The sequence below is a fragment of the Tamandua tetradactyla genome, chromosome 2, assembly GCF_023851605.1.
Source record: "Tamandua tetradactyla isolate mTamTet1 chromosome 2, mTamTet1.pri, whole genome shotgun sequence".
In the NCBI taxonomy this organism is placed as follows: domain Eukaryota; kingdom Metazoa; phylum Chordata; class Mammalia; order Pilosa; family Myrmecophagidae; genus Tamandua; species Tamandua tetradactyla.
In genome coordinates, this window is record NC_135328.1 from 207,139,833 (window position 1) to 207,153,976 (window position 14,144).

At 39.7% G+C, this 14,144-nt stretch overlaps 1 protein-coding gene across 4 annotated transcripts in view; it reads left to right on the forward strand.

Annotated features, from left to right (window-relative positions):
* Positions 1-11,583, forward strand: part of EMC1 (ER membrane protein complex subunit 1) — a 32,265-nt gene extending 20,682 nt beyond the window's left edge. For all 4 annotated transcript variants that reach the window (XM_077151079.1, XM_077151076.1, XM_077151078.1 and 1 more), the window contains 5 exons: positions 20-193; positions 800-1,010; positions 8,361-8,445; positions 9,852-9,981; positions 10,162-11,583. In XM_077151079.1, coding sequence (XP_077007194.1) covers positions 20-193; positions 800-1,010; positions 8,361-8,445; positions 9,852-9,981; positions 10,162-10,341 — 780 coding nt within the window. In that variant the 3' untranslated portion in view covers positions 10,342-11,583. The remainder of the gene's footprint in view (positions 1-19; positions 194-799; positions 1,011-8,360; positions 8,446-9,851; positions 9,982-10,161) is intronic.
* The last annotated feature ends 2,561 nt before the right edge of the window (positions 11,584-14,144 follow it).

Genomic DNA, 14,144 nt, shown 5'->3' on the forward strand with positions numbered 1-14,144 from the left:
CTTTCCCCTCTCTCCCCAGAGCCTGAACCCCAACCTGCTGACCGTGGTGACAGAGAGCACAGACATGCACCATGAGCGCACCTTCATCGGCATTTTCCTCATCGATGGCGTCACTGGACGCATCATCCACTCCTCCGTGCAGAAGAAAGCCAAGGGTCCCGTCCACATTGTGCATTCTGAGAACTGGGTGGTGGTAAGGAGCAGTTTATAAACTCTGGTTTCACTACCAAGGACAGGAGGTACCTCAAAAGTCTGTGACCAGTCTTCCTGGATCTTAAATCCTTCCCTTGCTTTTTGTTCCAGAAATCCAGTGGCTGCTTGCATTTTCATAGGACCCCTAACCCCTGGATGGCAGCACAGGTTCTGGTTATGGGAAAGGGCTGAGGAATTGGATTGCCTACGTTTGAACCTTAGCTCTTCTCTCTCCTGACTGTACAGCCTTGAATTATTTAAGCTCTGCGTTTTATCACTTATGAATTAGGGATAATACCAGTCACCTCTAGTCTAGTAGAGAGCTGTTGATTGACCCATAGTAAGCACTCAAATGTTAGCTTATTATCATTAGGACTTCTAAGAGTTCCTTTGTTTTGTGATGAACTTTGGATATCTTAAAGCCCACAGCTATTCAGAATGCTAGATTCAACTACTTGAAAGTTAGCAAACTTTGAACTAAGGAAGTACTAGGTAGGTTTTTTTGCTTCTTGGATCTGGGGCTAATTTAATTTGAAAGGCACCTTCCAATGTAATTTCTCCTTTCCAGTTGTGAACTGCAGCTAAGCAGCTCCTCTTCTCTCTGCAGTACCAGTACTGGAACACCAAGGCTCGGCGCAATGAGTTTACTGTATTGGAGCTCTATGAGGGTACCGAGCAATACAATGCCACTGCCTTCAGCTCCCTGGACCGCCCTCAGCTGCCTCAGGTCCTCCAGCAGTCCTATATCTTCCCTTCCTCTATCAGTGCCATGGAAGCCACCATTACTGAGCGGGGCATCACCAGTCGACACCTGCTGAGTGAGTATTTGGGGAGTTTCCCCAAGTCTTTGGGGAGACCTTGTTCTCTAAGACAGTCACTTAAGGACAGAGGTAGAGGAGGTACTGTCCAGTTAGACCACCACTTCTTGAACATTGGGAAGTAGGCTCTTTTTCGGCAGAAATAGTTCCCAAGTCCAACTTCGCCACCCATAGTCCTCATTTCAGATAAACCACTTCCCTTTTATTCTGCATTTTCACCTAGTTCAGAAGTTTGATCCCTGATATCATACTTATCATATAGCCTGTTGTGATGGTCTGGCAAAATGGGCAGTATTTAAGATCTCATCCTTATGTAGTCTGAGTTTAACTGGCTGCTTTGCCAGAGATGTTTGGGACTCTGTGCTATCTCAGGCATATTTGTTATTGTTTTATTTTTTGCATGGGTAGGCACTGGGAATTGAACCCAGATCTCCAGCATGGGAGGCAAGAACTCTGCCTGCTGAGCCATCGTGGCCTGCCCAAGCGTATTTGTTATTTTATTCTCAAATAAGAGGAAGACAGCCCTCTTGACAGTTTCCCTGAGTTTAATCATCATTACTGAAACTGACGCTATCTCATGTTGCTGGGTCTTCCAGCCCTCTCTAAGCCTCATTGCAGTGTGAGGAGACTTGCTTGGCTGTGGCAGGTGTTATTTGAGGGAAGGAGAGAAGGATGAGGAGAACTAAATGGGCTTCCATGTTCTTCCCTTCCATTATTACCCATTTCCTGATTCTAGAACTTTATTTTTTATGTCTGGGGCTGACAGGTAAAGAAATCAAGGTCTTCAAGAGTGGGAACCTTCACTTTAGACACATGCATGTTATTGGATTATTTGTGGCTATTTAAGGGAGGCTTGCTAACCTCCCCTTTTTATTTTTTAATTTTTAAATTTTTATTTATTTATTTTTTTACATGGGCAGGCACCGGAAATCGAACCCGGGTCCTCTGGCATGGCAGGCGAGCATTCTTGCCTGCTGAGCCACCGTGGCCCACCCAATACCTATTTACTTTTTTTTTTTTTTATTAATTAAAGAAAAAAAAGAAATTAACACAACATTTAGAAATCATTCCATTCTACATATGCAATCAGTAATTCTTAACATCATCACATAGATGCATGATCATCATTTCTTAGTACATTTGCATCGATTTAGGAAAAGAACTAGCAAAACAACAGAAAAAGATATAGAATGTTAATATAGAGAAAAAAATAAAAATAATAATAGTAAAAAAAAAAAGACACAAACAGACAAACAAACAAAAAAAAACCTATAGCTCAGATGCAGCTTCATTCAGTGTTTTAACATGATTACTTTACAATTAGGTATTATTGTGCTGTCCATTTTTGAGTTTTTGTATCTAGTCCTGTTGCACAGTCTGTATCCCTTCCACTCCAATTACCCATTATCTTACCCTGTTTCTAACTCCTGCTGGACTCTGTTACCAATGACATATTTCAAGTTTATTCTCGAATGTCCGTTCACATCAGTGGGACCATACAGTATTTGTCCTTTAGTTTTTGGCTGGACTCACTCAGCATAATATTCTCTAGGTCCATCCATGTTATTACATGCCTCATAAGTTTATCTTGTCTTAAAGCTGCATAATATTCCATCGTATGTATATACCACAGTTTATTTAGCCATTCTTCTGTTGATGGACATTTTGGCTGTTTCCATCTCTTTGCAATTGTAAATAACGCTGCTATAAACATTGGTGTGCAAATGTCCGTTTGTGTCTTTGCCCTTAAGTCCTTTGAGTAGATACCCAGCAATGGTATTGCTGGGTCGTATGGCAATTCTATATTCAGTTTTTTGAGGAACCGCCAAACTGCCTTCCATAGTGGTTGCACCATTTGACATTCCCACCAACAGTGGATAAGTGTGCCTCTTTCTCCGCATCCTCTCCAGCACTTGTCATTTTCTGTTTTGTTGATAATGGCCATTCTGGTGGGTGTGAGATGATATCTCATTGTGGTTTTGATTTGCATTTCTCTAATGGCCAGGGACATTGAGCATCTCTTCATGTGCCTTTTGGCCATTTGTATTTCCTCTTCTGAGAGGTGTCTGTTCAAGTCTTTTTCCCATTTTGTAATTGGGTTGGCTGTCTTTTTGTTGTTGAGTTGGACAATCTCTTTATAAATTCTAGATACTAGACCTTTATCTGATATGTTGTTTCCGAATATTGTCTCCTATTGTGTAGGCTGTCTTTCTACTTTCTTGATGAAGTTCTTTGATGCACAAAAGTGTTTAATTTTGGGGAGCTCCCATTTATTTCTTTCTTTCTTCAGTGCTCTTGCTTTAGGTTTAAGGTCCATAAAACCACCTCCAATTGTAAGTTTCATAAGATATCTCCCTACGAAAATTTTCCTCTTATTGTTTTATGGTCTTAGACCTAATGTTTAGATCTTTGATCCATTTTGAGTTAACTTTTGTATAGGGTGTGAGATACGGGTCTTCTTTCATTTTTTTGCATGTGGATATCCAGTTCTCTAGGCACCATTTATTGAAGAGACTGTTCTGTCCCAGGTGAGTTGGCTTGACTGCCTTATCAAAGATCAAATGTCCATAGATGAGAGGGTCTATACCTGAGCACTCTATTCGATTCCATTGGTTGATATATCTATCTTTATGCCAATACCATGCTGTTTTGACCACTGTGGCTTCATAATATGCCTTAAAGCCCGGCAGCATGAGACCTCCAGCTTCGTTTTTTTTCCTCAAGATGTTTTTAGCAATTCGGGGCACCCTGCCCTTCCAGATAAATTTGCTTATTGGTTTTTCTATTTCTGAAAAATAAGTTGTTGGGATTTTGATTGGTATTGCATTGAATCTGTAAATCAATTTAGGTAGGATTGACATCTTAACTATATTTAGTCTTCCAATCCATGAATACGGTATGCCCTTCCACCTATTTAGGTCTTCTGTGATTTCTTTTAACAGTTTTTTGTAGTTTTCTTTGTATAGGTTTTTTGTCTCTTTAGTTAAATTTATTCCTAGGTATTTTATTCTTTTAGTTGCAATTGTAAATGGGATTCGTTTCTTGATTTCCCCCTCCGCTTGTTCATTACTAGTGTATAGAAATGCTACAGATTTTTTTTTTTTTTTTTTTTTTTTTTTTTTTTTTTTTATTTAAGAGAGAGGGAGGAAGGGAAGGAAAGACAGAGAGAAGGAAGGAAGGATGGAAGAAAGGGAAACATCTTTAAACATTTTCTTGTTTTATTATATTTTGTTTGTTTGTTTGTTTTTTACATGGGCTGGGGCCGGGAATCGAACCGAGGTCCTCCGGCATGGCAGGCAAGCACTCTTGCCCGCTAAGCCACCGCGGCCCGCCCTAGAAATGCTACAGATTTTTGAATGTCGATCTTGTAACCTGCTACTTTGCTGTACTCATTTATTAGCTCTAGTAGTTTTGTTGTGGATTTTTCCGGGTTTTCGACGTATAGTATCATATCGTCTGCAAACAGTGATAGTTTTACTTCTTCCTTTCCAATTTTGATGCCTTGTATTTCTTTTTCTTGTCTAATTGCTCTGGCTAGAACCTCCAACACGATGTTGAATAATAGTGGTGATAATGGACATCCTTGTCTTGTTCCTGATCTTAGGGGGAAAGTTTTCAATTTTTCCCCATTGAGGATGATATTAGCTGTGGGTTTTTCATATATTCCCTCTATCATTTTAAGGAAGTTCCCTTGTATTCCTATCTTTTGAAGTGTTTTCAACAGGAAAGGATGTTGAATCTTGTCAAATGCCTTCTCTGCATCAATTGAGATGCTCATGTGATTTTTCTGCTTTGATTTGTTGATATGGTGTATTACATTAATTGATTTTCTTATGTTGAACCATCCTTGCATACCTGGGATAAATCCTACTTGGTCATGATGTATAATTCTTTTAATGTGTTCTTGGATTCGATTTGCTAGAATTTTGTTGAGGATTTTTGCATCTATATTCATTAGAGAGATTGGTCTGTAGTTTTCTTTTTTTGTAATATCTTTGCCTGGTCTTGGTATGAGGGTGATGTTGGCTTCATAGAATGAATTAGGTAGCTTTCCCTCCGCTTCGATTTTTTTGAAGAGTTTGAGGATAGTTGGTACTAATTCTTTCTGGAATGTTTGATAAAATTCACATGTGAACCCGTCTGGTCCTGGACTTTTCTTTTTAGGAAGCTTTTGAATGACTGATTCAATTTCTTTACTTGTGATTGGTTTGTTGAGGTCATCTATTTCTTCTTGAGTCAAAGTTGGTTGTTCATGTCTTTCCAGGAACCCGTCCATTTCATCTAAATTGTTGTATTTATTAGCGTAAAGTTGTTCATAGTATCCTGTTATTACCTCCTTTATTTCTGTGAGGTCAGTGGTTATGTCTCCTCTTCCATTTCTGATCTTATTTATTTGCATCCTCTCTCTTCTTCTTTTTGTCAGTCTTGCTAAGGGCCCATCAATCTTATTGATTTTCTCATAGAACCAACTTCTGGTCTTATTGATTTTCTCTATTGTTTTCATGTTTTCAATTTCATTTATTTCTGCTCTAATCTTTGTTATTTCTTTCCTTTTGCTTGCTTTGGGGTTAGTTTGCTGTTCTTTCTCCAGTTCTTCCAAGTGGACAGTTAATTCCTGAATTTTTGCCTTTTCTTCTTTTCTGATATAGGCATTTAGGGCAATAAATTTCCCTCTTAGCACTGCCTTTGCTGTGTCCCATAGGTTTTGATATGTTGTGTTTTCATTTTCATTCGCCTCGAGGTATTTACTAACTTCTCTTGCAATTTCTTCTTTGACCCACTCGTTGTTTAAGAGTGTGTTGATGAGCCTCCACGTATTTGTGAATTTTCTGGCACTCCGCCTATTATTGATTTCCAACTTCATTCCTTTATGATCCGAGAAAGTGTTGTGTATGATTTCAATCTTTTAAAATTTGTTAAGACTTGCTTTGTGACCCAGCATATGGTCTATCTTTGAGAATGATCCATGAGCACTTGAGAAAAAGGTGTATCCTGCTGTTGTGGGATGTAATGTCCTATAAATGTCTGTTAAGTCTAGCTCATTTATAGTAATATTCAAAACTCTATTTCTTTATTGATCCTCTGTTTAGATGTTCTGTCCATTGATGAGAGTGGTGAATTGAAGTCTCCAACTATTATGGTATATGTGTCTATTTCCCTTTTCAGTGTTTGCAGTGTATTCCTCACGTATTTTGAGGCATTCTGGTTCGGTGCATAAATATTTATGATTGTTATGTCTTCTTGTTTAATTGTTCCTTTTATTAGTAGATAGTGTCCTTCTTTGTCTCTTTTAACTGTTTTACATTTGAAGTCTAATTTGTTGGATATTAGTATAGCTACTGCTGCTCTTTTCTGGTTGTTATTTGCATGAAATATCTTTTCCCAACCTTTCACTTTCAAGCTATGTTTATCTTTGGGTCTAAGATGTGTTTCCTGTAGACAGCATATAGAAGGATCCTGTTTTTTAATCCATTCTGCCAGTCTATGTCTTTTGATTGGGGAATTCAGTCCATTAACATTTAGTGTTATTACTGTTTGGATAATATTTTCCTCTACCATTTTGCCTTTTGTATTATATATATCATATCTGATTTTCCTTCTTTCTACACTCTTCTCCATACCTCTCTCTTCTGTCTTTTCATATCTGACTCTAGTGCTCCCTTTAGTATTTCTTGCAGAGCTGGTCTCTTGGTCACAAATTCTCTCAGTGACTTTTTGTCTGAGAATGTTTTAATTTCTCCCTCATTTTTGAAGGATAATTTTGCTGGATATAGGAGTCTTGGTTGGCAGTTTTTCTCTTTTAGTAATTTAAATATATCATCCCACTGTCTTCTAGCTTCCATGGTTTCTGCTGAGAAATCTACACATAGTCCTATTGGGTTTCCCTTGTATGTGATGGATTGTTTTTCTCTTGCTGCTTTCAAGATCCTCTCTTTCTCTTTGACCTCTGACATTCTAACTAGTAAGTGTCTTGGAGAACGCCAATTGGGTCTATTCTCTTTGGGGTGCGCTGCACTTCTTGGATCTGTAATTTTAGGTCTTTCATAAGAGTTGGGAAATTTTCAGTGATAATTTCTTCCATTAGTTTTTCTCCTCCTTTTCCCTTCTCTTCTCCTTCTGGGACACCCACTACACGTATATTCATGTGCTTCATATTGTCATTCAGTTCCCTGATCCCCTGTTCAAATTTTTCCATTCTTTTCCCTATAGTTTCTGTTTCTTTTGGGAATTCAGATGTTCCATCCTCCAATTCACTAATTCTAGCTTCTGTCTCTTTAAATCTACCATTGTAGGTATCCATTGTTTTTTCCAGCTTTTCTACTTTGTCCTTCACTCCCATAAGTTCTGTGATTTGTTTTTTCAGATTTTCTATTTCTTCTTTTTGTTCAGCCCATGTCTTCTTCATGTCCTCCCTCAATTTATCGATTTGGTTTTTGAAGAGGTTTTTCATTTATGTTCGTATATTCAGCATTAGTTGTCTCAGCTCCTGTATCTCATTTGAACTATTGGTTTGTTTCTTTGACTGGGCCATATTTTCAATTTTCTGAGCGTGATCCGTTATCTTCTGCTGGCGTCTGGGCATTTAATCAGATTTCCCTGGGTGTAAGACCCCGCAGGTTGAAAGATTTTTCTGTGAAATCTCTGGGCTCTGTTTTTCTTATCCTACCCAGTAGGTGGCGCTTGTGGCGCTCATCTGTCTGCGGGTCCCACCAGTAAAAGATGCTGTGGCTCCTTTAACTTTGGAAAACTCTCGCTGTGGGGGGGGGGTCACCAGCCGAAGCGGCTTGGGGGAGTGTCTATCCACCGTTCCCAGCCAGACCGGGAAGCCACATGTTTGGAAGGGACCCCGGTCGCCGTTCTCCGCTGCTTGGGGATCTCTGATCCAATTCTCCCAGTTGGTCCGGGGGGCCGCACGTGGGGGAGGGCGCCAGCCCCCGCGGCTTGAGGGGACCACCTGTCCAATTCTCCCAGCTGGCCCGGGAAGGAGGGAGGGAGGGACACCGGCCGCCTGCCGCCCCGGCCTGGGGAAGCCTGCGCCCCTCGGCGATCTCACCGGAGCGGGTTCTCCCAGCCAGTCAGCCGTTCCAGAATGGGGTACACTGTCTTCTTGGTCTCTGTCGTGGCTCCGGGAGCTAGCTGTTCTGTATCGTTTCTACTTCTCTAGTAGCTGTTCTGGAGGAGGAACTAAGACCCGTGCGTCTTACTAAGCCGCCATTTTCTCCGGAATTCTACCCCCCCCCCCTTTTTTTTTTAAGTATTTTAAATTTCTGTGTTAATGATGTTTTGTGTTAGGCTCTACCCCGGGTTGGATCAGTGTGAACATGTACTTCTGTTGACTTCTTGTTGCAGTTGGGCTACCTTCAGGAGCAGTTCTTTCCCTTCCCAAGGCCTTGCTGGATCCCCGCCGTCCTGAGATCCCAACAGAACAAAGCAGGTAAGATGCTTGGGGGCAGTGTTGAAGATCCTCACCTTCAGGAACCTCATCTTGTTTAAGTTTGGTCCTTAGTCTGCTGTGTGCTGCCAGGCTATGCTAGAGGTTGAGGATGTAGCAGTGAACAGGTCTGCCAAAGGACACTGCTCTCATAGATTTAACATTCTGATGGGGGTAGACAATAAATAAAATAACCAAGTAAAATATTTGGTATATTAGGTAAATACTAATGTGGAGAAATAAATCAGGCACAGAGGCTATGAAGGGTTGTGTGTGTGAACAGAATGAGTATGTGAAATATGAGATGGGATGGCCTAGAAAAGTTTTTCTGAAAAAATGACTTTTGAATGAAGACTGAAGGAGGTGAAGAAGCTAGCCATCGTCGATGTCTGAAAACAAGAACTTTCCAGACAGTGGGGAGAACCAGTGCAGATGCCCTATAATCTAACCATGTTAGAGGGAGGAGTGCAAGGCAGCCAGTGTGGCTGGAGAAGAGAGTTCTGGCAACCATGAGGAAAGGAAGTCAGGGAGGTAATGGGGGTCATGTCATGGAGGGAGGCCAATGGATTGTTTAATGTTAGTATTAATTTTTTTTTTTTTGCATGGGCAGGCACTGGGAATTGAACCCGGGTCTCCAGCATGGCAGGCGAGAACTCTGCCCGCTGAGCCACCAGTTCTAATTTTTGTGCTTGTTTTTCCATCTATCATCTATGTATATTCTTGCTTCAGTCCTGAACTTTCTTCACTTAGAGGCATAAGAAACTGTGGGCAGTGTGAGGAGATGGCAGATCTGTCTTTGGCAAATGAGGATAAGGGTGGACTGTGGTTTGGAGCACTTTCTTGGGATAATTAGGTTTTCAGAGGAAAAGTGTGGATTGAGAGTCACTCTGGAATGAAGAACAGGGATTGAACTGGTGGTTCAGTGTTTTGGTCTTAATGATACAACTTTCGTGCTCTCTGGTGTTGTTATTATTTTGTATGCTGTATGGCAGGGTTACATTTCATTATTTTTCCATGTGAGTATCTTGTTATTACAGCACCATTTTGTTGAATTTTTGCTTTTTTTTGGGGGGGGTGGGGTGTAGAAATGCATGAACCAGGAATTGAACCTGGGTCTCCCGCATGGCAGGCAAGAATTCTACCATTGAACTACTTTTGTACCCTCTGGTGTTATTTTTTTTAGATTTAGAATGCTGTAGGAATCCAGATCCCTGGTCTTCCTCTCCTGACAGCTTTCTCTCTTGCAGTCCTTAGCACTTAGTTGATAAAATTTTAACTACCTATTGTAAATAGACCTTGAAGATTTAAGGCTGGATATGTGATCTGGAAACCTCCCAGGACTCAGAAAGGGGAGCCTGAATATCCATTTACATCAGTTTTCAGTGCTTCTCCTGGCTGATGTTTTGCAGAGAGGAGAATCTAATTCCATATTCTCCAGATGTACAGATACATGCAGAGCGATTTATCAACTATAACCAGACAGTTTCTCGAATACGAGGTATCTACACAGCTCCTTCAGGCCTGGAGTCCACTTGTTTGGTGAGTAGAGGCCACAGCCCAGCCTGTACCACCTTCTTCACACCTACCTTGTGTGGCAGCTCCTGTCTGTATCACCCAAGGGAAACAACTGAGAATTCCATTTCTGTTATTATCTGAGTTTGGGGTTGTGGTGGATCATTTGATTTCCTTATGTAATTCTTATTCCTTCTCCCTTCCCAGGTTGTGGCATATGGCTTGGACATTTACCAAACCCGAGTCTACCCATCTAAACAGTTTGATGTCCTGAAGGATGACTATGACTATGTGCTAATCAGCAGTGTCCTCTTTGGCTTGGTTTTTGCCACCATGATCACTAAGAGATTGGCACAGGTGAAACTCCTGAACCGTGCCTGGCGGTGAAGATCAAAGACTCACCCCGAGAGTACAGAGAAGAGGGAATGGGTGTCACACAATAAGCTACAAGCTGCAATTTGATGTGTTGATGGTAGAGTATGTATGTGGGGTGCTCATCTCAGCTAAGAGTTTTTGTGAAGGAGAATGGACTTTCATGTAGAACTTCTCTTGGGATGTGAATGATGGCAGAGTCCTTCCATGGACAGAGATTGAGCTCACACTCTCTCAGCTGAGAATCTCAGTTTCTTGATGGACTTGCCCCTGAAACCCAAAGGCCATGACTAAGTTTCCTTTCTTTGTCCACCCATGAATGTTCTGATTTTGTGTAAGACCTCCAACAGATTTTTCACTTTTGTGAGGCCTGTTTGAATTGACTTTTGTTTACCTTCTGCATTTCCTAGGTTAGTCTACAAATTCTTTTGTTTCCATTTTGGTTCAAAGTCAGAATGGAACTCTTACTGTCAGCTCCAGCCATATAGGTACATTTGTAGTTTTTACACTAGAGAGAAGTAAGATCCTTCTTTAGCTGAGACTTGAGGAGTCATCTAGCCTCTTGGGGCTTCTCTCCAAAGTTACTTAGGGTTGAGGAATCCATAAATGTTGCAAAAACTTATTTTAAGCCTCTAGTTTCATGCTCTCATTTATTAGGTTGAGCCACCCAGTTTATCAAAAACAAACTGCAGAACTTTTTTTTTTTCCACTGTCCATACTTTTTAGCTTAGTGTGTCAGAGTTGAGGCTTTTTAAAAACTACTGAATTAAAAACACTGAAAACCTTGAAAGGATTTCAAGGGAGGGGAGATAATCTAACCATGTCACGGTACCTCAGAAGCTTATTTCACCCAAGGATGGTCTAGTCATTTTATAGCCTCGTTAGAGAAAGCTGTCCTTGTTTAAAACCCCCATTATTTATTTTTAGTTTCAGATATAAATTAACTATATTTCTCTTTAAATGAGCAGATCTTAAATGTTATTGATCTAATCTTTGAAGCTTTGATAAAGAGGAGAGAAACAGTGTAGGGGTAGGGGATTGTCTCATTGTGAGTGTAGCATGGCCAATGACCTGGGGTACCGTGCCTTTTCTGTGAAGTACAGAAATCCTAATTTTCCCTTGCTCATGGATTTGGGGAATGATATATTTTTTCCTTCACCATGAAGAATGAAATGTACAGAGAGCAGACCATCTCTAGCCTTGTGGGAGGGAGGTACACTCAAGGGTCTGAATAAAATGAGTGATGAATGACAGTGATATGTCTTTTTCTTTTGTTACTTAGGAAGATCACTTTGAGGCTCCTTTTGCAATAGAGGGGAAAAAAAGCATTGCAGAAATGGAATATATTTTAATAAGGAAACATGCCAATTTCATCATGAAAAGAATTGGTTTAGATTATTTAAGAATAAAATTTTTACCTTTCTGTGGTCATATATATGGCAGAAAAGGAAGAAAAATGAAAATCATTTTACTTTGGTGATAAAATGGTCAAATGGATTTCAACAAATGAATCCAAGTATCTCCAAAAAGAGACCTGACCCAAGTTATATTTTGTTTTAAGTGATCTGGGAGATGGGAAAAAGCAGAAAACATAAATTTGAAAAAAAAAAAATTGCCCTAGTTTTTGAGAAAGCCTGGCTGAAATTCTGAGAGGGAAGTTACATATCCTTCCTTATAATTGCCTGTATTTCAAATTTAATCATTACCATTTTACTGAAAGTTACCTAAGTATTTGCTGAAAAAATTATCTAATGTTAATGACATAAGAAACCTAAGTCTTTTCTTAGTTCTCCACATTTCTTAACCTTAAGACAGTGCTTGTTTTTGACTAGCTACACTCAGGTTTGACAAGTTTTTTAAGATTGTGTTTTCTCTCTCTCGATTCTTTCATCTGAGTATTTGTTTTATCTTCCTCTTTTTCTGTGCATATCCCTTGAGCCATATGTTTAGCTGTTACCTTATATTCATTAACTAGGTTAATTTCAGGGCCCCTATATTGTTTCACTTAATTAGAGGGGAATCCTCAGTATTTTCTCTATCATTGTTTTTGGTTAAACATTTTTTGTGAAATGTGTATGCAAAAAAGCTATAAATTTTCAAAGTACATTTTAACAAGCAGTTTTAGAACAAATTTCAAAGTATGGTATGGGTTACAGTTCCACCATTTCAGATATTTCCTTCTAGTTGCTCTAAGACTGGAAACTAAATAGAAATATCAATATAATGATTTTGTAGTCATTCGCATTTGTTAAATCCTGTCTTCTCTCATATGACTCCTCCTTCTCCTTTCATCCTTTTCCCACTCTTTAGGGATATTTGAGCAATGAGCATTCTAACTTCAAGTTGAAAAGGGGTGTTGACATTATGGGGTAGTGGGACACAACTGGTTGATACTCTTGGAGAGAATAACTCTGGGTTTCAGGGCTTATCTGGCCTAGGAACCATCTGGAGGTTTTAGGTTTCTGAAAAATAAACTTAGTGAGTGAAACTTTTATAGAGTCTCAGATACAGCCCTGGATATTCTTTAAGGGTTTACAGGAATACCACTGATTGGGGCTTGATATACCATGGCAATTAGCAATATCTAGCTGAAGCTTGCATAAAAGTAACCTCCAGAATAGCCTCTCGACTCTATTTAAAATCCTTTGGCCACTAATACATTATTTTGTTACATTTTTTCCCACTTTTGGTCAGAAAGGTATTGTCAATCCCATGGTGCCAGGACCAGGGTCATCCATGGAAGTCATGTCCTACATTATCAGGGAGACTTATATTCCTGCAAGAATGATTTTCCTTGCAGAGTTGGGCTGAGAGGCCACATTTGAACAACAAAAGAGGTTCTCTGGAAGTTACTCCTAGGCATTGTTATAGGTAGGCTTAGCTTCTTCATTACTGAAATAAGTTTCATAAGAGGAATCCTCAAGATCAAGGACTTGGTCTATTAACTTGGGAGTCCCTAATGCTTGAGAAAGTATCAAGGATTTCCTAGGTGCAAAAGTTTAATAGTTTCATATTTTTTCTCCAGGCCCCAAGAGAGTGCCAATACTTTTTAATTATCTGCCCAACATACTATGGAATGTATATGGTTATTACATTAAGTTATGCAGAATTGCAAGACCTCATTCCCAATTCTAGGCTCCATGTGTTTAGGTTGTTTAACTGAACTGGCCAGACAGATTAAGTCAGATTGTGTGCTACAGGAAATTTAGGTTTTGGACAAAATAAACTTCTCTTCCTTTGGTCTCATATAGTAGGTGAAGTTCTAAAATAGAGATGATATCATCCTTTACTCTGTATTCTCATTTACCTTAGTCCCAAACAGATCTGCTTCATTCTTACTTATAATTGAAGGTTGATGTCTTTTTTGGCTTTAACAGTTGCTCTGTGTAGGAATGCTGACTTTCAGAGCTGCAGAATTCCAGCTCTGAGTCTTAGGTGTCACCCAGGAATCCAAGATTCCAGGAAAATACCAGGTTATACACATATCGCACAGCCTCTCAGAATTTAGAAATAACACTTTAAAGCTCAGGAATAAATGTGACTGCTGTAAGAGTTTACAATCTAGGCCCCAATTTTCTTCTAAGTATTTCCTAAAAGAGACCATTTCAATATCTGTCCTTGTATTTCTGGCTTATTTTGCTTATCACAATGTCTTCATGGTTCATTCAGCCTCGTTGGACGCCTCATGACTTCATTCCTTTCTGTAACCACAAAATATTCCATCATATATATATACACCACAGTTTAGCCCTTCTGCTTCTCGTCAGTGTACCCTTTGGCCACCTCCATCCTTTGGATATCATGAATAAAGTTGCCAT